General features: G+C 42.4%; 2 protein-coding genes across 3 annotated transcripts in view; both read right to left on the bottom strand.

Moving 5' to 3' along the window:
* Positions 1-19,759, bottom strand: part of akap11 (A kinase (PRKA) anchor protein 11) — a 202,206-nt gene that overhangs the window by 130,849 nt on the left and 51,598 nt on the right. The gene's annotated exons all lie outside the window — the stretch shown is intronic.
* tnfsf11 (TNF superfamily member 11) overlaps positions 17,111-19,759 on the bottom strand; it is a 12,755-nt gene continuing 10,106 nt past the window's right edge. The window contains exon 4 of one of the 2 annotated variants that reach the window (XM_061053659.1): positions 17,111-19,320. In XM_061053659.1, coding sequence (XP_060909642.1) covers positions 18,875-19,320 — 446 coding nt within the window. In that variant the 3' untranslated portion in view covers positions 17,111-18,874. The remainder of the gene's footprint in view (positions 19,321-19,759) is intronic. The other variant, XM_061053660.1, reaches the window with a different exon arrangement.

Here is a 19,759-nt window from a genome sequence, read left to right as displayed (position 1 = left end):
CATCGCCTGTAACTCATAGCTGCGGTCTTGCTTCTGGTCAGATCCGCAAAAAAAGTACGCTACTTTGAGTTTGATCCCTCCCCAAGGTCGAGAGGATTCTGGTAAAAGGATGTTTGGCAGAGGTGCACAATCTCATGTCAATAACTCTGCGGGTGGAAGTTTTTATAGCTCTCTGTGTGCGTCGTGTTGTATAAGTCTGTGTGTGTGTGTGTGTGTGTGTGTGTGTGTGTGTGTGTGTGTGTGTGAGTGTGCATGTTGATGTGTTTCCTCCTTTTTGAAACATCTCTCTCCGTCTGTACAAATGCCATGAAAGCTCTCACTGCAGAGTCAGAGCCATTTGTTTGTCTGCACTGTCTCACAAACACTTAAGTCACCCAGGGTCAAAGCGTGAACAGAGAGAAAGACTCGGTGATGAAATGCAGTTTGGGAAGAGAAAGAAGAGGAAGAGAAAACATAATCACAAAGACTTGCATAAGAAAAGACGGAGATATTGTGTCATGCAGCGGTAATCGAGGTTATCGTTCAGGACGATTTTTAACTGCTGCATCTAATCACCTACAATCAACCACAGGCTTTGTAATACAGCTGAAGAATGCACTGCGTGACAGTGAGTGGAATCAGATAACGATATGACTCAAGACAAAAGGGACATATGGTAATAAAAATGACAGTCTGCATTTGTCAGCTTCAGGCGATGGCTATAAAGCTGTTTACTTTTCAGAGCGGGCAGAGCATTAATCCATTGTTTGTGACAGACTGGAATGATGTGCCGCTCAGGGACGAGTGTGGGTTGCAAGCCTGGCTCCTGCAAATGGATGACAGCCGCTCTGTGACAGGATGTTTGTCATGTCACAGGAAGTGAACTGGGTCTGCCAAAGCTAAAGCGCCAAACAAACATCTTTACAACTTATTGTCCAAATCTCGGAAGCCTTCATCTCTGACCACCAACCCTTCAGCTCTGCTGCTTTTTCACTCTGTGCTCCTGGAACAGCCGAGGCACAGACGGGGTGAGCTCTTTTGTTGTACTTTCACACATACACAAAACTCCTGAAAAGGTTCTGAAATGTTCATGTTGAGCTGCATGTGTGAATGCAAGTGGCTGTTTTTTTTTTACCATGAGTTTACCTGCAATGTTTCCAGCCTGCCTCCTGGTGAATCGCTGCATGAAGTAAAGGCGAGCTGATGTGAGAATGCAGCAGGTGATATTCAGGAAAATTCTCCACCAGTGAGTGGGAAGGGGCAGTGGCGATTCTAGTCTGTTGGGGCCCCAGGCAAGACATATTTGGGGGGCCCTACAACCTGCATTTATCACCATTATGTCTGCCATTGTCCCAACTCTTACTCCGCTCCCTCTTTCTTCCTGTTACATTTTTCTTTGTTGACTTTCATTGACAAACTTTGGTTTTCACAGCAATAATGCTGCAACGCTTAGCAAGGCAACGAGTGAATGCTGTCAAATGAGGACCCCTTAGAAAGGTTTCCTAGATTTCCAAAATGTGCACATTTTGGGTGGCTGCTGGGGTTTAAAGTTTGTTGGCCCCCTACTGGTCTGGGGCCCCAAGCAGTTGACAAGCAGCGCCTCTGGGAAGGGGGTGATGAGGCTTACATCATGCAACGGGTGCGATTGACATGCACATAATGACGTTTCTTCATACTTGTTTCTATTTGCAAGTATGTTTCTCTTGCACTCGTTCACTGATAATGTGAATACATCCAATGACACGGAGCATCGATAGAAAGGCAAAAACTGTCAAGGTAGAGTCGGACGCTGTTGCTTCGTCTGCCATTTCCACGTCGTCCTTTTTAAGTCATGTCCTGAGCTTCTCCAGGATGTTATAGACCAAGAAGCACAAGAAAAGAAGTCTTGCCTGGAAGTCGTTGGACACTTGCACCAACCTACCTGTGTTTCTGAAATAAACTTTTTCATTTCATTAGTTTGGATTTTATGATGCCAAAACCAAAGCTTACTTCTTCTGGGTAACCAAAACTCAAATAGTTTTTGTTACCCAGAAGAAGTAAGCTTTGGTTTTGGCCCTTTTTTGGCCCAATAAATAATCTGTGATTAGTCTGCACTTGGGCCCAGTTCCTTTTTATTTTATTGTGACAGAACAAACTGACACAGAATGGAAGGAAGACAGAGACTAAATAGAGACAAAGGTGAAACTGATGAAGGAAATCAAAAACTCAAGGGGAGGAAGATTCAATTATCAATTTGTATCGGATTGAATTGTTCTATATTTTAGACTCATCACTGAATCAGATCGTAGCTCTAACTGAAAGACTCACAGATCTAATAAAATAAGAAGTAGAATCAAAACTGTAGTGAGTCGCATGTCTGGATTTCACATATTCAGAAGATTATAAGTGTGAGATTATCTGTGTGGTTTGACAAGCCGCTCAAGACACTTCATCACGATTGGTACGAGTGTGACACCAGATGAGTTCAGAAACAAGAAATAAGCTTTATTTAAGGATCATCATGGGACGCATGGAAGCAGTCAGCAGAAACTAACAGGCTAAATACGAAGACATGTACTGCTGCTCCAGCTGATTTATATCTGATGAGAATTCACTCCCCTCTTAAAAAAAGAAACAGAGAAGTCATCTTCACTAACCAGAGGAGTAAATGGATATCATCTGTATATAAACCAATGGTTTTAGCTTACAAGATGAGGGACTTTCCAGGAACGACAACCAGTAGTAACGACCAAACAGTGTCGAGAACGGTGAGACTTTTCTGTCTGTGTCAGCAGCTTTTCGAGCTCCACTGATGACGATCCTTCATGATTACTGCTTGAATTATGTCCATGTGGTCTTGTTCTGTTTGCAGCCATTACATCTCTCATGTCTTCAGTATGGAATTGTTGGTTACAAATCTTTCACCCAGGGGCGTCCGTGGCCTATAGCGGTTAATTTGCACGCTCAGTGTACAGAGGCTGTCATCCTCGAAGCAGCCGGCCCGTATTCAAACCTGACCTGTGGATTCTTTTCCTGCATGTCATCCCCCCCCCCCCCCCCTCTCGATTTCCAACTCTATTCACTGCAGTTGATGTTATTGCTTAATTTATTGATTTAAATTTGCCTCATCAATGCAAAGTTTTAATCGCTTCCACTTTCTATGAATGTTTTGTTAGTTTGCTCATAAACATAAAGACAAATAATTTATAGGAATTTATAATCTTGTGAAACTGAACGTTTGCCAAGAATAAAGCAGTGATCCTCGACTTGTTTAGTCTGTGTAAGAGTCGTGCAGTCGTGCAGTCTTTGTCTTTTTATGTCTCGTTGATTTTTGATCTTGTTCCAGCTCAGTTTTCAACCACAACTTTCACTTCATAAACCTGATGAACCTGTCGTGCTCCCTGCACCTTCTAGAGAATGATAATCTATGCTAAAGGTGCCACTCACAAGCTTTTAAAGAGGACATATTATCCCCCTTTTCCACCTTTTCAAACAGTCCTCTGTGGTCTAAATGAAACATAACATAACATAAACAAAATGTAACATGAATCAAGCACCAGAGGAGGTTTGTGACTCTGTATAAACCAGCTCAGCTAAGAACACTCCGTTTTGGTGTGTGTGTCTCTTTAAATGCAATGAGCCCCCCCTGAGTTTTCCCAGTAGACATCACTCCTCTGTAACAAGAATGAAAATGGCGGTCGTGCTCAAAAGTTTTGCTCTAGGCTGGGGGTGGAGTCGATGGGTGGAGATACCAGGGGAGGGGAGGGGATTTTTCTTAACCAGAATCCCACTATGACATCACAAGGAGAGCATATTTGAAACTGAGCACTTTTCTCTGTGTTGTAAGACTTATGCAGACCACAAACAAAGGACTGGATGGGTTTATTTCACATTTTGTTGGTCAGTAGACACTCAGGTTACACAAATATGTTCAAAAACACTGTAGAAGTGGATTTTTCATAATATGTCCCCTTTAAATGTCAAGCTTTCGCTCTGACTGCCCTCAGCATTCAACCTATAAAAATGGTTCTCTCAAGCAGTTTCTTTACATTCAGAGTGTATTTGTAAGGAAAGGCCTTCACTGCACAGACAGATCTTTGGCTGACTGTCTCTTTTCATTGTCCGCAGTGTAACTAGAGCGGTGGTCTCCTCATGATCCCAAACAGCCAGCAGTCTAAATTTTCGCTGACAGGATGGGCGTTCACAGCGCTGCACACGGGGAAACCAGCAGGAGCACTTTCAATGAAATGAGATAAGAGATTTAACGCCATGGGGATCTGACAGATACAGAGACAGGATGCCCTGATGGCGTTCCTGCTAGTGCTGCCGTGTCTTGGTGGTTAGGATGTGTTGTGTGGTCGTATCAATGCCATTAAAAAAACTGTTCTTGCACATAGATAGAGATCTAATCTTACGCAACACTCTGCAGACAACCTCGGCCTAGTTTGACAAAGACTCGGAAAGATCGCCAACCTTGATATTTCCATTTGAGTGTGAGGGGGGAGTTTTTTCATTCGACTTATGGAAAGTCAAACATCTTTTTGAGAATTGCTAGCGGCCTGTGGTAACAGTTTTTATGCACCGTCTACAGCTATAGCGACTTGTTTTGCTCCTGGATGTAGACTGAGATCGGAGATTAGGTTTGGCTTCCAACCATTATTAACATGATCAGTACATTAGGCTAATATACTTTAGAGTTAGTTTAATACATCTCAGAGGTCCCCAAAACATATCTGTAAGTTTACTTGCCAAAAATCCACTCCAGAGGATGGACTTTTCTCATGATTGGGGGGTTTTGTAGACGGGCTAGGGACACATAGTAGTGTTCATGGTGAAGTGCATTTTGCATCATATTCATAGTTTTCTCCTCCTTTTCATTAAAGCATTATTGAGTGAATTTGGCTACAGTTTATTTCTAACTGATTAAAGCTGAAGTGGGCTTTTTTCAGTTGGCAGTTTGAACATCGGTCATTGGGAGAATTGGTAGAATTCGCAGTCATTCGAGGAAGATTTATGAGTTTTGAACGGTCCTCTTTATTGCCACTATTTGATTGGTCTGTTCTGGGCTAATATTGAAACATGATGATGTCACATTGCACACTTTGGACGAGTCTTGCCCGGCTGCACTTTAAAATTGTGTCTCATTTTAGGAGTGGCATCCTTCGTAGTCTGCGTAGACCTCTCAGGCAGATCTGACATGTGATGGTCTGGTCTATAAGAATTCCCTGTTTGAGTCACCAGCACTGCGCCTGTCGCCTGGAAACCTAAACAGCTGCACTGGAACTAGTGGGGCCATGTTTATTACAAGAGTATTGGTAGCTATTCGGCTGAGTTGAAACCAATTATTTACAATTAAAATTTGATTGTTCGGCTGTTTCCGGGTCCAGCAGCTCGTTTGAGTTGGTGCACAACGGATCTTGGGATATGTTGGGCCACAAGGTTTGCAGAAAATGGACTTTGTCGGCCATTAAAAAAAGGAGGATGCATTTGTTGGCTGCATTTGAAGGAGCCCTTGAAATGGGACAGCCATTGATGCTGCTGTGATGTAATCAGACTTCAAGTGCGCCCACTGAAGGATGCAGCCCTTTAAATGGGATGTAGCCTTTTTTAAAGAGACAAAAACTGAAAAAGAAAATAGTTTTCAGTTCATTATACACTGGTAAAACATACCTATGAATATTATATTATACACTGTCTTGTCCAAATTCCAACCAACACTGACCTAGAGAGAGAGGAATCAGCCAATCAGACGTTCAACAAATCTTTGGGTCAACAAGCCACACAGCCAACCAAACAGCCAAGCAGCCGATCATTCTCCTCGACATGGGACGGAAAAACTCCCAGAGGAGCACAAAGAGAGACGAAATCAGGGCCATATGAATGACATTCCAGCTCGGCTCAGTTCTGGGTGTGTTGCTTGTTGTTGCTGGTGGTTTGGGAAGTCTGGGAGCCTCTGCTGATTTAGGTCTCGCATGTTGACATTGTCCTGGCACAACCCCTTTGTCTGAGTCATCCCCCTGCCGTCACTGCTGTACCGACTGACAGTGAGGACACAGTCAAATGTTAACAAGGTACTAAACTCCTGTTGAGAACATCTACAGAATACTGTGACCCGCTTCATAGGCTGTTAACTCCACTGAGCGCTTTGGTTAAGTTCATTGAGGGTATCGAGGGTCAAGTCTTCCCGTGAGGATCAGTGTTACTTCTGATTCTGTCCAGGTGTGACCACATCTAAATGAAAGCCACTTGATCCATTAGAGCCGTTTTATCCGGGGATAACACTGAGGATTGACGCTGAATGACTCGGACGGGGATTCCCTCGCTGTGCATGTGTGTGCGTGAGTTACTGCGCACATGCTTGCCTGTGGTTGCATGGATGCATCCACCCGTGTGTGTGTGTCTTCATGAGTCTGTTTTGTCTGTGTCTATTAGCGTAAGTTCAACCACAGGCTTTCCTGTTTCCAAATGTATTAATATTCCCTTTTTCCTCTGGGTGTAATCTGAAGTTTTATGATGTAATCTGTGAGCTAACCAGTGATTAGGACCCTGAAATGCTGAATAATTTTTGTCCAAGCAATTTCAATTTATAGGCTTAGATCAAAATAAATGAAATGAAAATATTAGATTAGATTTTAACAATCCTCGAAGGAAAGTTTGAATAATGGAGAATAAGTGCTACAAATGGAGGATGGAATATGTTTCCCAGTTTAAGAAATAAATAGGAGAGAACAAGGGATTGATTTGAGATCATATTGCCTCGTCCAACTTTCACTTACACTTCACAAAATAATCAAGAGTTATTTGTATTTATTCACAAAACAGAACATTTTGTCAGGGTTGTAAACCAAAGACTGTACTTAAACTTAGACAAAGTCTGAGTCACATCACCCATTGGTTCTCTGAAAGGCGGTTTGGAAGCCCGTCTATGCCGGTTTCCATATTGGAAATGCTGACTTTATCGAGAGGCAAAGAGGTGGAGCCTCCTGACAAACCGCCACAACGACGCCACTCGCAGTCCGATCAGTCTCATCCCTGATTGTGCATAACTCGTTTCCTTCATATAACCTAAACGGGTGAGTTATAAAAAAATGAATCCACCTACAGTGTGTGATAAATGCATTAACCAATCAGGCCAAAATGGAATGTTGTACCAGGCTGTTTGTCTCTGCTGTCAAAGCAGACATTTTAATCTGGGGTGAGTTTGGGAAACAATCGCTCCATTGACAGAGAACGCAAATTGGTAGGTAATCTGTGTTGATAAATCCCACGTTCTTAACCAGCAGGCTCGTAAATGTTCGGGGACATTTGCATTCAGGAACGCCTCCACTAAACCATTCATGGTAACGACACACCTTTAAAAACTACGTGAACATATTTACCTCAGCGGAATAATACAAGAGCAAAGAAAATAAGCTTTATAACAGGAATGGAAAATGGTAATAAATAAATAAATAAATAAAATAAGGTTAGTAACTCTCGCGCTAAGTGACCCAATTAAACTATTATTCTTTTCACTTAGTTGAAGTTACTAACAAAAGAACAAATGCTGCATGAGAGAAGGTGACAGGTCAGAGGAGAAAAGACTAAAACCCTTTTCACACATACAGAAATCTCCTGAAAAACTCTGGAGATTTGATTACCCGGAGGTTCTTTAGGCTATGTGTGAACGCAAACAGCCGCATTTTTCACACGGACTTTACCCGGAGTTTCTCCGGCCAGACCCCAAGTATTTTTTCCGCAGAAAATCCGAGTGAGCTGATGTCTGAACGCGGCAGAATATACTCCGGAGATTTCAACTCGACCAATAGAAAGAGAATGACGTTTATATACAGTGACCGGCTAAAGTGTATGCCCGCAACCACTACGATCTCCGTGCACGTAATTAAACAGCTGCATTATGTTTTCTGTTCGTCAGTACGTTGTTCTCCTCTCTTTTGTGAATGTTTTCATTCCATTGGACTACACATAACATTGATATAAAGGCAAATATTCTCATTATAACGTTGTGTAGCGGACTCTGTTGCTTCGGCCGCTACTTCCGCGTTGTTGCATAGTGCATATGAAAAAACGGTTATAGATGAAGTTTGAGATTAAACTCAGTGCAAAAAAATAAAACGCATAGCGGCACAAAAGCGAGAAGCATTTGCGGCTGAAGGATAACAGAATACTCCAAAATTTCACCAAGAACGCTGCATTTACAGCGTCATCAGGGCAAAGCTCTCTCTGGGAAAAAAAAAATCGAACGGTGACGCTCTCACAAGAGGACAAGCTGGACCAAACAGATCGCACTTTTGAAAAGCCCTTACTGTGGAGCTCACAGTTCACCAAATCATCTAAAGGCAAAACGAGCCATAATGTAACATTTCAAATGCCTGTCACGTCGGTCTTTTTAAGGTTTTGGAACAAATTAAGGCCGTTTCAAACTAGACAAAATCACTTATTTGGGGTTTTTAATTAAAGAAAACTCGGAACATGCATCTACGTTGAGATTGATTCTGGCGTGCTGTGACACTCGTAGTGCTTTCAATGTTCTACCGCTAGATTCTGTGCGTAAGCATGCTCAGAGCTGTGTTGCTTATATTTACACACATTTCTAAGTAAAAGTACAAGTTGATAAATCCCACTCTTTGCATGGGAATGTTCTTACACACTGTTAATAAATGAACCCCCAGGACTTGGACTTGACAGCACTTGATAAGATAAGTACATCTTTGGGAGTCTTAGTGTTGCTAGTCTTTGTGCATCATATCTAGTGCCTTTTTTTACGACTCAGAACCTGACTCGAGCATTTAGTGCATTTGGATTTGGACGATGGAGAGGAGGACTCTGATGATTTATTCAGTTTGGAGTGAAGGCTGACACGTGTTCAGACATCAGCTTGTTCTGCCACAGTTCAGACATCGTGCTGATGCACGGATTGCAGTCATACTTATTTGGATTTCGCAAACTGGGTCATAACATTTGAAATTCTGATTAATAACGGGTTTGTTGCAGGTATCTTTGAGTTTATAAGAGAACTGCAGTGATACTCTGGAGCAGAAATGATCAGTGCATCACAGTTACTAAAAAAAAACAGATCCGTGCACTGGTTTTATTTTGTTATCTTGAACTTCCTAAAAATATTCTCAAGTCGTCCTGAAATCATGGCTCAGATTGAGACATATTTGTGGTTTCCGCAGGGAAGGCCGTCTGTTGGCTCAGTGTGTGTGAGGCTCAGCTGGCGAGCTGGTTTGTCTGACGTGCCAGCAGTAACTTCTGACCACTGGGTATTTCTTAACATGATGATGACTTTGTTTATGACAAGCAATATAATGATGAGCCTTATTATATGATTTGGGTTGATGAATAGCTGCAAATGGAAACACCCATTATATACTGACCCCAGTGAAATGCCACAAGCACACATCGTGTAGGCCCAGTTACACATTCACACTGGAAACTGCCCAGTCCAACCACAGCCGGAGCTGCTGGCCACTGAGCGGCTCCACGGGAACAGTCCAAGGTTTAGTTACTTGCTCATGGGTACCTCATTGGAGGTAGGCTCGTTCCAGTCCACATAACCACACAACAAACCCGAAGCACACAACAAGGAGATGGAAATATGAAAATAGTCCTTTTTTAATCATTAGCAGAAATTCTGACTTTCTCATGCCATTATTCAGGAGACAGGAGATTAAAATAGGTTTCAAAGACAGTTAAAGACAGAGCGTTTTCATTGTGTCAAAGATTTTCAGTTACAGTATATCTGCATTTGACTGCAGATTTAAGGCAAGGCCAGTTTATTTATATCGCTCATTTCAACAACAAGGCAATTCAAAGTTCTTCACACAAGACAGCATCATGACAGAGGAAAAAAGAAAATGGAAAAATCACTGAAACAATTAATTAACATAAACTATTCAGACATTATTTGGCATTTTTACGACATTCAGATCCCATACTTGAAGATTGATGAGATTTTCCCTGAATCCTGAAAACGGATGAAAAAAACATGATGCGTATTTTTACGGTTTTACGTAAAACCTCCCAACTGTTGTATAATTGTTTCCGTTAATCCAGTGCTTAGGATTTGTGTAAGCTTAATGTAACACTCAGGATACAAAATTTAGTTTAAATAAAATATGTATTTAGAAATAATAAATCATCAAAAAAAAACAAGATGTAACAAATTAATGTGTACAGGGCTAAGGTAAAGTTAGACTCTTGGAGCTGGTGGAGAATTAGTTAAAACACAAAAAAACACTTGAACTTAATCAAGGAAAACCCCACAATTAAATAAAAGAAAACAGGCCTTCAATTCACAATTTCTTATGGGCAACTTTTACCCTCCATACAGCATATACTAAACATTCCCAGTTATAGTAAATATCTTCATATAAATCAATGAACCAAACACATTACACTTACTGCAGTCATAGTTATGTGTGTGCAGAATGTCTGAAGAATTCAAGGGTTTATTTAGGTAGGGGAACTCCTACCACAGCATTCAGCCAAACAGCAAGACTTGAGGCCTGGCTTTTGAGTCTTTCCATGAGTCTTTAAAGTTGCTCCTTTCGCTCGCCATCTTCATCTTCACATTGCTCCGGCAATGTTGCCTGACCTGTTCAGGCAAACAGGTATTAAAATCACAAGTCTGCTCAACTTAGGCTAAGCAGCAATCTACTCAAATTTTCCATTCTGGATGATAATTGAGTGAATGCTTGTTAGCAGGAGCTTGAGCTTCACTTCGCACAATTTGATAGGGAGATTTGACTCACCAGTTAAGAAAAGGTCCAGCTTTGTGTCCGGGCTTCAAAGTACACGTTTTAACTTTCAGTAGTTCTCAATGGCCCAATCTCGATGTCCACCCTCACACACTCACTGACTTTGGTGCGCGTTCCCGGTAAGTCTGTGAGGGCTTAGTGCTGTCCCACTGTGAAATCTGAAATCTGTGAAATGTTTCAGGGATCGCTCGCTGACTTTACGAGCCCTTTATGCACCCTGTCCGTAAGTGGGCATATCTGCAGACTTAACGTGAGGGAATTACCCATAGTTCATAGCATTTTGACGTGAAACATATGATTTCCCGAGGAAGCCCACAACAATTGAAAGGTAAACAAACGCCATAAAACGTAATAAAGGTAGAGACGGTAAAAAAAACAGCAAGGTGAAACGACGCTCTATTTACAGTCTACTAAAAAAGTTTCTTTGGAAACTACAGATAATTCAGAACTCCTTTGCAAGTCTATAAACAAATACAAGAGAGACAAAGAGCATATTAGTCCCATTATATTTATAAGATGAGATTAACCTTTATTTTTCCCACAACAAAGACATTTAGGCCTATAGGGCTATTTTGAGTAGAACTTTTTATAAGCGCCATGGCTGTGAGTGAGTAAAGTAAAAAAACGTAAAATAAGCTTTTGCTACATGACATCATGCAGTCATGGTTACAGATAAGTTGCAAAGTGTTGTCCCATTTGTATTTAACCATTGGCGCCCTCGCAGCCTCATGCACTCAATCGCTTTCCAGGTGACGTCAATAAAGTCAGTAAGGGCTCGGGGTTTAGGGTTTAGGGTTTAGGGAGGACATCGAGATTCATCCAATGACTGTTTTAGAGATGACTGTCCTGCTTCCTTCTGGCTGACTGCTTGGGTGCGTTCGAATTGTCCCTCCTATGTCCTTTCACTATCCACTTTACCTTAACCCCGGAAGCATTTAAGTGGCGTTCGAAATCTCTAAAAGTTAAGGAAAGGTGGGTCAATGCTTCCTTTATAACCTCCTTTAGCATAGGATACACTGGACCATCCTTTACGAAAGGAGATGAGATATGACGCCCCACAATTCCTTGCGGCCGCAACATTTAAAGCGACTTGCGCATCTGACCGTTCACGAACATTAATGATGACAGAAAAGGGACGGAGATCATGTAAGTTACCATTTGCAATAATATGCCTTGAACAAATTTCAACAATCTTTAACCCGTAGGCGAACTATGAACGTTATGCTGATGTTGTAAAACGATCAAAGTGAGTTTAACTTTTATTGCAGCCTGTGGTCAGTTTGCATTCGTTATTTATCCACTTTGAGTGTTTTGGCAGCCATAAGCAATATCATAAATAAAGTTAAACTTTCCTTCAGTCACAGATGCTGAAACCCTTGCCTCGATTAAGGTTCTTGAGATATTATGCAAAGCCATATAATCAGATTATAATCACCATAAAAAACATCACCCTGTCTTTCAGGTAAAAAAGGATCAGAGACATTTTGAGCCAGATGATGTTTTATACAACATATTTCATTCAATTCAGAATGTTTTGTGCATTTCTTCAGTTGTACACTCTTGTCTTGCATAAATGTAACAATTAATTTCATACTTATTTTGATGTTGATTTCTTAGTGGACAGGAAGCTGATGGTTTCGCTTTTCTTACTTTTAGCCTGGTAGTCTATATTGTTTTTATTTCAATCCCAACCTTGTGGTAATTAGGATTATTTCACCGGTAAGAAGGCACAGGGGAAAGTTTTTTAGATGCGTTTTTTGTAGTCCATTTTCAGAACATTGTAGTTTCACCACGGCGGACCCACGTCATTATCCCCGCCGGCCCGTCGCATTTAATGATGTCGCCTAGCAACAATATCGCCTTTCCCTAAGTCCTTTATGAATTCTCCTAACATCTTTCCTTAACCTCATGACGTTTTCCCCGGGGTTAAGGTAAAGTGGATAGTCAAAGGAGATAGGAGGGACAATTCGAACGCACCCCTTGTGATTTGTTTCAATTAGGTGATTAGTTCACCTGGGGAAAGGGGGTAGATGCCTGTTGGCTGCAGACTGCATCCAATTGGCTCAGGTGATTTGATTGGCAGATGCTGTTGTCCAATGGAAGGGACTATTTCAGCAGTGTTACATTAATGCTTAAACCTTATCCAGAACACTAAAGGTAATGGACCAGCCTTTTGGTGTTTCAAATGTTCTGGTGTCTGTTTTAGTGACTGCTCTCTTCTAAGCTGACCGTCAAAAACAGAGGAATGCATTCATCAAAATAAAATTTTAACCTCAGATTTCATGAGCTAATAACAATTTAGAGACCTGAGATTCTGAGATGCAGGACACAATTGAAGTCTGCAGGGTCTGAGACTGCAAGTCCAGAGGGAGGACATTTGAAGTCAGACCTGCATGAGTGACATAGCATCTGCCTGACAGACTGATGATTTTCTAATTGAAGTTAAATGTCTTATGATGATTGATTAATGGATGTGTAATTTAGTTAAATACCCATGCATGGCTGATGACGCAGACATTTCCACTCTCTCTTTCTCTCTCTGCCGACAGCGCCTGCTTACAGTAATAACCCTCCTGCTATCTCACGCCCATGCGTCTGCAGCGTGGCCTGTAAATCTCTGCATGTTTTTGTTTTAATAACACTAATATTAGCGTTAGCCAAATGGTAAAAACGTCACACATCAAAAGCTGGGAGACATGTGAGCTACAGTATATCGGGGCGCAGACAAAGAGCGAGGGCCCAGTCTGTGAAAACAGTGGGCCGTGCTGACTCAGCAGACGAGTCTTCATGTATGTGTGGTTTTTGATGTATTGGGAACATTTCAATGCATTGATAGTGTGAGTGTGTGGAGGCGTGCGAAACACTAAGCAACCTTACTGCACATAACAAAGCCCTCCAGCTGCTCGCTAAATATGACTTCTCAGAGCTCCATTTCCTCCAAACCACAAAGCCTCGTAAAGCCGAGCACCCATACTTGGCTAATGGCGTTCACTCCTATATTGATGCCTCTGGTGCTGGTTATTTGGGGGAAAAAACCCTGATATATTTTCCAACACATGACTTTGTTTTCCTGAATCATTAGCTCCACCCTCCTCGCCAAGCCGGAGCGAGAGGACTCTGAAATCATGTCTGAGACGCAGCGTCACAAAAACCAGAGAGGACAAATGTTCCACTGGAGCTCGTCTGCAGCACGCCGTCATGGAAGATCTGCAGACATACACCCCCTCGTCTCACAGCTGTTCTTTAAAAGTCTAATAATTACATCTGACATAAGTTAACCTTTGAACTGTAGTGTTTAAATTGTATTTAGAAGCTGTAAATCAAGTTGTTTGCATTCTTTCATTTCCTGACAGGATGCAAACAAACGGCTTTAAGTCTGATCAGATACACAGGTGCTGACAGGAAGTGACCAGAGGCAGAGCACAACATCGACGGCTGTTCTTGGATCAGACGCCTTTCGGTGTAGTGGGAGGGAGCGAGTGTGTAGGTGGGTGAGAGAGTTTAGCAGAGGTGGGGGACTCGAGTCACATATTTGAGGACCTGAGACTTGCTTGACTGACAGTGATAAAAGACTTGACTTAGACTTGAGACAGATGACTTGAAATGACTTTAGTTTTAGGACTTTTATTTTGCATTTTTCAAGGCGTACACTTGTACCTGTGCGACTAACTCCCGTGTCTGGAGTTTAGGTAAGTTTTAAATATGATGTGAGCAGTAACTGGGAGCCTACAGCTCAACAGAGTAGAACAGTTCAAATACATGATTAGGTTGAAAACTAGGAGAAAAAGCCCAGCAAAAAAAAAAGGAATTCCATCACACACAAATGTCACGTTACAAACCTCTGTGATAATCTCTTTGAGTAAAAGTCAGCGTCAGTTTTTAGGCATTATAGTGTTTAGAGTTGAAATCCATACCTTCTTTGGCATGGATTGGGCGGTTGATTTTCATTGCCCTGGATCCTTTATGTTTATACTGTGAGTTATAAAACAAGGCGGTAGGTTCTACACTCGCAGAAAAAAAATATTTTATGAACCACTGAGTGCGGCAAGCAAATAAATTGTGTTTTGTCTGCATGTGTGTGAGTGTGTGTGTGTGTGAGTGTGTGTGTGTGTTCAGGGTTGGTGTCCGGTGGACGTCAAGCTCTCCATAATGTTTACTGACACAACACTTTTTAATGGTTTCTTTTCAGAGCCAAGAATTGAGAAATCAAGTCACTTCAAAAGGGTGCCACCGAGTGGACGTGCTCTGTTTACACTTCGTCCTTCAGCTATTTAAAAACACGAGCAGAGTATAGTCCTCTGACCACCACAGGATGAAGTGTTGCAAAACTCCCTGAAAGTATAATTTAGTTATTTATGTAAAATGCCTCGCCAAGAAGCAAAGAGTTCAGAGTATATTAAAGCACTTTTTTTTTTTAACACAGAAGTACGGAGGAGTGCTGGTGTCAAGTGTAAGAAACATTAAGGGTTATTACTGTTTTTCTGTTTGGGAATTTTTGGTGATAAAGGGTCGTTTGCTCGTCTCGCCAAGGTCTAAATCACAAAGCAAGTACCTCTGATGATGCAGGAGAAAGCCCGCCCAGTAAAGTAGCCCTGCTGCGTGCAGATTGCTCTTGTTTTGCATTTGAATGTGGACTCTCATTGCTGCTCGGAAACTCTGAGAAGAATTAGATTCCCGACTTTGACGTCAGAGTCGTCATCACATGGGGGGTGCAAAATATCTGTTAACAGCTACATTTCTCTGATCTTCTTTGTGGCGTCAACGCTTTTTTGTGACCACCCGAGCAGCACATGAATGCAGCACAAGTTGTCAGATTCAGGGACGTGTCCAGAGTCTTTGGACTTGGGCGCTGTCTTGTGCCGGGGTGGCCTGAAGTTTGTGTGCGTACAGCTGAATGAAGAGCATTTATTTACCTCTTATGTGTGCACTTATCAGATCAACAACACAAAATAATGGTGACATATTCATCTTCAAAGCTTCATTCTTCAAGGACTCGAAACAAATATGATCGTCCAACGTTAAAATTTAAAGTATTTAAAAAAATTACAAACAAACATCGGCACACTGAAAACTATGAGCTGCCTGTTGCAACACAGCCTGAATAGATTTCAACATAAGCCTTTCAAAGCCAAGTCAATCATAGTTAAGGATTTTTGGGGAGCCTCTCTGTGAGGAGTTTGCATGTTCTCCCCGTACATGTGTGGGTTCTCTCCAGGTCCTCTGGCTTCCTCCCACAGTCCAAAGACATGCTCGCTAGGTTAACTGGTGACTCTAAATTGTCTTTAGGTGTGAATGTGAGTGCGTCTGTCTCTATATGCCAGTCCAGGTTGAACCCGCCTCTCGTCCAATGACAGCTGGGATCAGCTCCAGGCCCCCGTAACCCTGAACTGAACAAGCTGTACAGATAATGGATGGATGGAGTACCTGTGTACGGACTCTGTTTGCTCTGCAGTGCACATAGGGGAGCATTTAACCCTTTGTGTGTGTTTTGTGAACTAGACTGTGTCATTGTGACTCGTTCGCACAGATTCTTGACATTTACACTTTATACACGACATGTAAACTTTACTCCAGACATTTGACCTTTAATGTCAACATGTAAACGATTAAAATCATCCCGGTTTTGTATGAACAATCAGCCTGGACCTTAAAGTACAACTCAAGCCCTTTTTTCCCTCCTTACTTCATAACATTCAGACTTTATTCTCTTCTCTACTCTGAACAGTTCACCTTCAGTGCCTGGTATGTTGCTCATTCAGTGCTGTAAAGTAAAATCAGGTCAAAACTTGAAACAGCTAATCAGCTCTGAATGCAGCTCGGCCGAGTGTTCCCTCTTCAAACCTCAGATTCAGTTTCAAACTCTCCGTCTCATTTTAACAATGAGCTTAAACCTGTGTGAGGTCCCGGCGAGCAGCACAGACGTGTGAGCAACGTTCAAACTTTCTCGCACACGCCGTTGGGCTTCACGGGGAGACCCGACAGCACACTGATCAAAAAGGACACACACACACACACACACACACAGAGAGAGACTGAGAACAGCTCAGAAATGAAATCCTCGTCTTTATTCCCATCCCATGTCGTCTGTTTCTTGTTTATTCTGCAGGTCGCCGAGTGTTGCGGTCCACACGTCTGCAGCGGTGGGCGTCTTTTCTATACAACCTCTCTCTCTGTAAGGAGCCGGTGGGCCGCTCTGACCGGGTTAACGGAACAACGTGACTTCACTCTTTTGGCCATAGCGGTGTTGAATTTTCCAAAGATGGTGGAGATTATCAAATTGCACATCACAATAACAGTGGAGTCAGGGTGGCCTGTTTATCAGGATACAGTAGAAGGTGGCTGAGATTGAATCCTGCGGGTCGGGTAATGTCAACACACCATACACACTCTTACAAAAGTACTTTTTTTTATTAAAACATACAGACGCATAAATAAAAAGAACACTGAATGGAAAAAAAAAAGGTCTATCAGATGAATATCTTACAGGTATGCTACAATCTTATAGAAGGAACAATATATCCATATTGCTTTTGGCTAGGCGAGTGCACACAGAATTGTCAAAATGGAGATACATAAATATGGAATTGAAAATGAAGCCCCTGTGTTTGAATAACAAAAAGCGTGTCTACTATTTCCTCTAAGTGCTGCGTAATGAATGTCATACAGACACAAAATATAAATGATTTCCACAGCCAAAAGGTCACTCCAACGATGACCTCACTCCGTACTTCTTCGGCTAATAAATAAATATTTTAGTGCATATTCCCCTTTGCCTCGGTGACGAGCCAAATGAAAACAAAAAAATTTAAGTTAAAGATGAACCAAACTCAATTTGGCTCCTCTGGTTAAAGACGACAAAGAGTCTCTTTGTGTCGTTTGTGGTCAGACAGTCCAGCTATCTGCGTCGCCTGTTGATTGTCATAAAAATAACAAACACATGTCGTGCACTCGTAAATGATACCGTCGAGTAAATCGCCTTCAGTGAAGCACGCCGCTCGTGAGCTTTCATTAAAGACAGGGTTGGTAATTTCCTCCAGATCCACAGATTTTGAAAAGAAAGAAAATCCGTCATCTGTATCAGTTGTAAGCCTGTAACAACTTTGACCAATGTCTGCCACGAGGTACCAATCTGATGAACCAATCACAAGCCTCCCTGGCTTCCTGCTCGCTCTCTACCGAATGCATGAACCCACACTCAAAACATGAGCTGAGGTCCACTTCTGGAGCAACGGCGCTCGTGCATGTAAGTGAGGGGCGTGGCTTTAGAGGGAGCACAGAGGGGAGGGGATGGGTGCAGACGGTGCACTGAGGGAATGCTGCTTTCAAAATCATGCTAGTTTTTGTAAATTACCAACCCTGCCTTTAAGGCAGGAAATGGAACATTTTGGACCCCTAAAGGTTTTCTCAAAGTGGTTTCATTGCCTAACAAAGATGAAGATGGCCGTCTTAAGTTTTCAAATGACGCCTCAGAGATGTTGTGGGTGCTATAAATCCTAATCTCGCTGCCTATCTGCAATCATACTGTTGAGTTACTTATCGTGAGGACGCCTCATTGCACGCCTTGTTCACACTTGCAAAACCTTTCAGGAAAACATTTGCTGTCAGACCCGGGAGTTTGGTTGTTTTTATTCCCCGCTGATAATCTGCTAAGTACAAGCAGATGCTGCGTCCGCAACAGTGTTCTTTTACGACTTCTTCCCCCCCAACGTTGATAAATCCTTCCTCACTGCCTCTTTCTGCCAGCTGCCTTACTTCCTCGGCTTCTCCCTTTATGGTTTGTTTAAGAAGTGCACAAACACATGTCTACGCTTTAAAGTGTCACTGTTGAACTGTATTGACGAGCGTCAAAACAAACAGCAAACTGTATTAAAAAATAAAAGTCTGTTACAAAGATAGAAGAAGTCTAAAAATAGTCCAGTGCTATTAATTTGAGAGCGGTGAGTCTCATATTTGGGGTTTAAGTGCCTGAAGAGTTTGTGAAAGGCGATTTCCTGTTTCCATGCGTCTCATAAAAAAAGACTCCAAGGCTGTTTGGTGAAGAACAAAATAAAAACACATTTACAATAAAACACTTATTTTGACAAATTAGAAATCAGTGGTTCTTTGGCATATTAAATGTTCAGTAGCATGTCCGCTCCCCAGTTGTTTTACTTTCAGTTGCCCAACTTTATGGCCCCAAAATACGTCCCGTCTCCCGCCGGGTCCAACATCCAGGCGTTGGACACGTTGACGTAGAGGGCGTCGCCCTCCTCCAGCCGCACGCCCCGGCCCTGCTGGGCGCAGTACATGTTATAGCTCATGTTGTTCCAGCGCATGGTGCTGCCCGCCTTCATCAGCAGCACGGCCTTGCTGTTCTGTTTGATGCTCTCGTGGAAAACGTACTGGATGAGCTGGGTGTTGCTGACGTCCACCGGCGGGGTGCCCGCCTGGCCGCTGCTGTCGTCCAGTGTTAACGTGTAGTAACGGAAGCAGGTTTTGGCGTAGACGTAGTAGAAACCAGACTCAATCACCAAAAGCTTCCCCTTCTGGTAGCCCATTTTGTGGCGGTATGCGTGCACTTCTTCCCAGTCGATGGTGATGGCCTTCTTCTCACCCTCTTCTTGGAAAAAAGAGAAGCAGAAAACAGACCGAGTTTTGGTTATTTCATTATTCTAAAAGTCTTTCATTAAAAGGTCACATATTCTGTAAAATACACTTTACCATGCTAACGCTAATCTGTGTCCCTAGTCTGTCTACAAACCCCCCCAATGATGAGAAAAGTCCATCCTCTCTGTCTTCTGCCTGCTCCACTTTTCAGAAAATGTGTGCTCAAACAGGCCGTTTAGAGATTTTCCCTTCATGACATCACTAAGGGCAGTAACCCCTCCCCCAGGTGGGTGACACTCCCACAGCTAGGTGTTTGTTCTGCCCTCTGAGTCTGCCTTCTCTACCAGAGCAGTCATTTAAACTTTTGCACAATTCTATTTTATCACCACGATGGTTATTTGACTTTAACAAGCTGGCACAGAAATGTGTTTGCTTGAGATACATTTCAACGT

This window comes from Labrus mixtus, chromosome 13 (assembly GCF_963584025.1).
Source record: "Labrus mixtus chromosome 13, fLabMix1.1, whole genome shotgun sequence".
Classification (NCBI taxonomy): Eukaryota; Metazoa; Chordata; class Actinopteri; order Labriformes; family Labridae; genus Labrus; species Labrus mixtus.
This window is presented reverse-complemented; position numbering and strand designations above follow the sequence as displayed.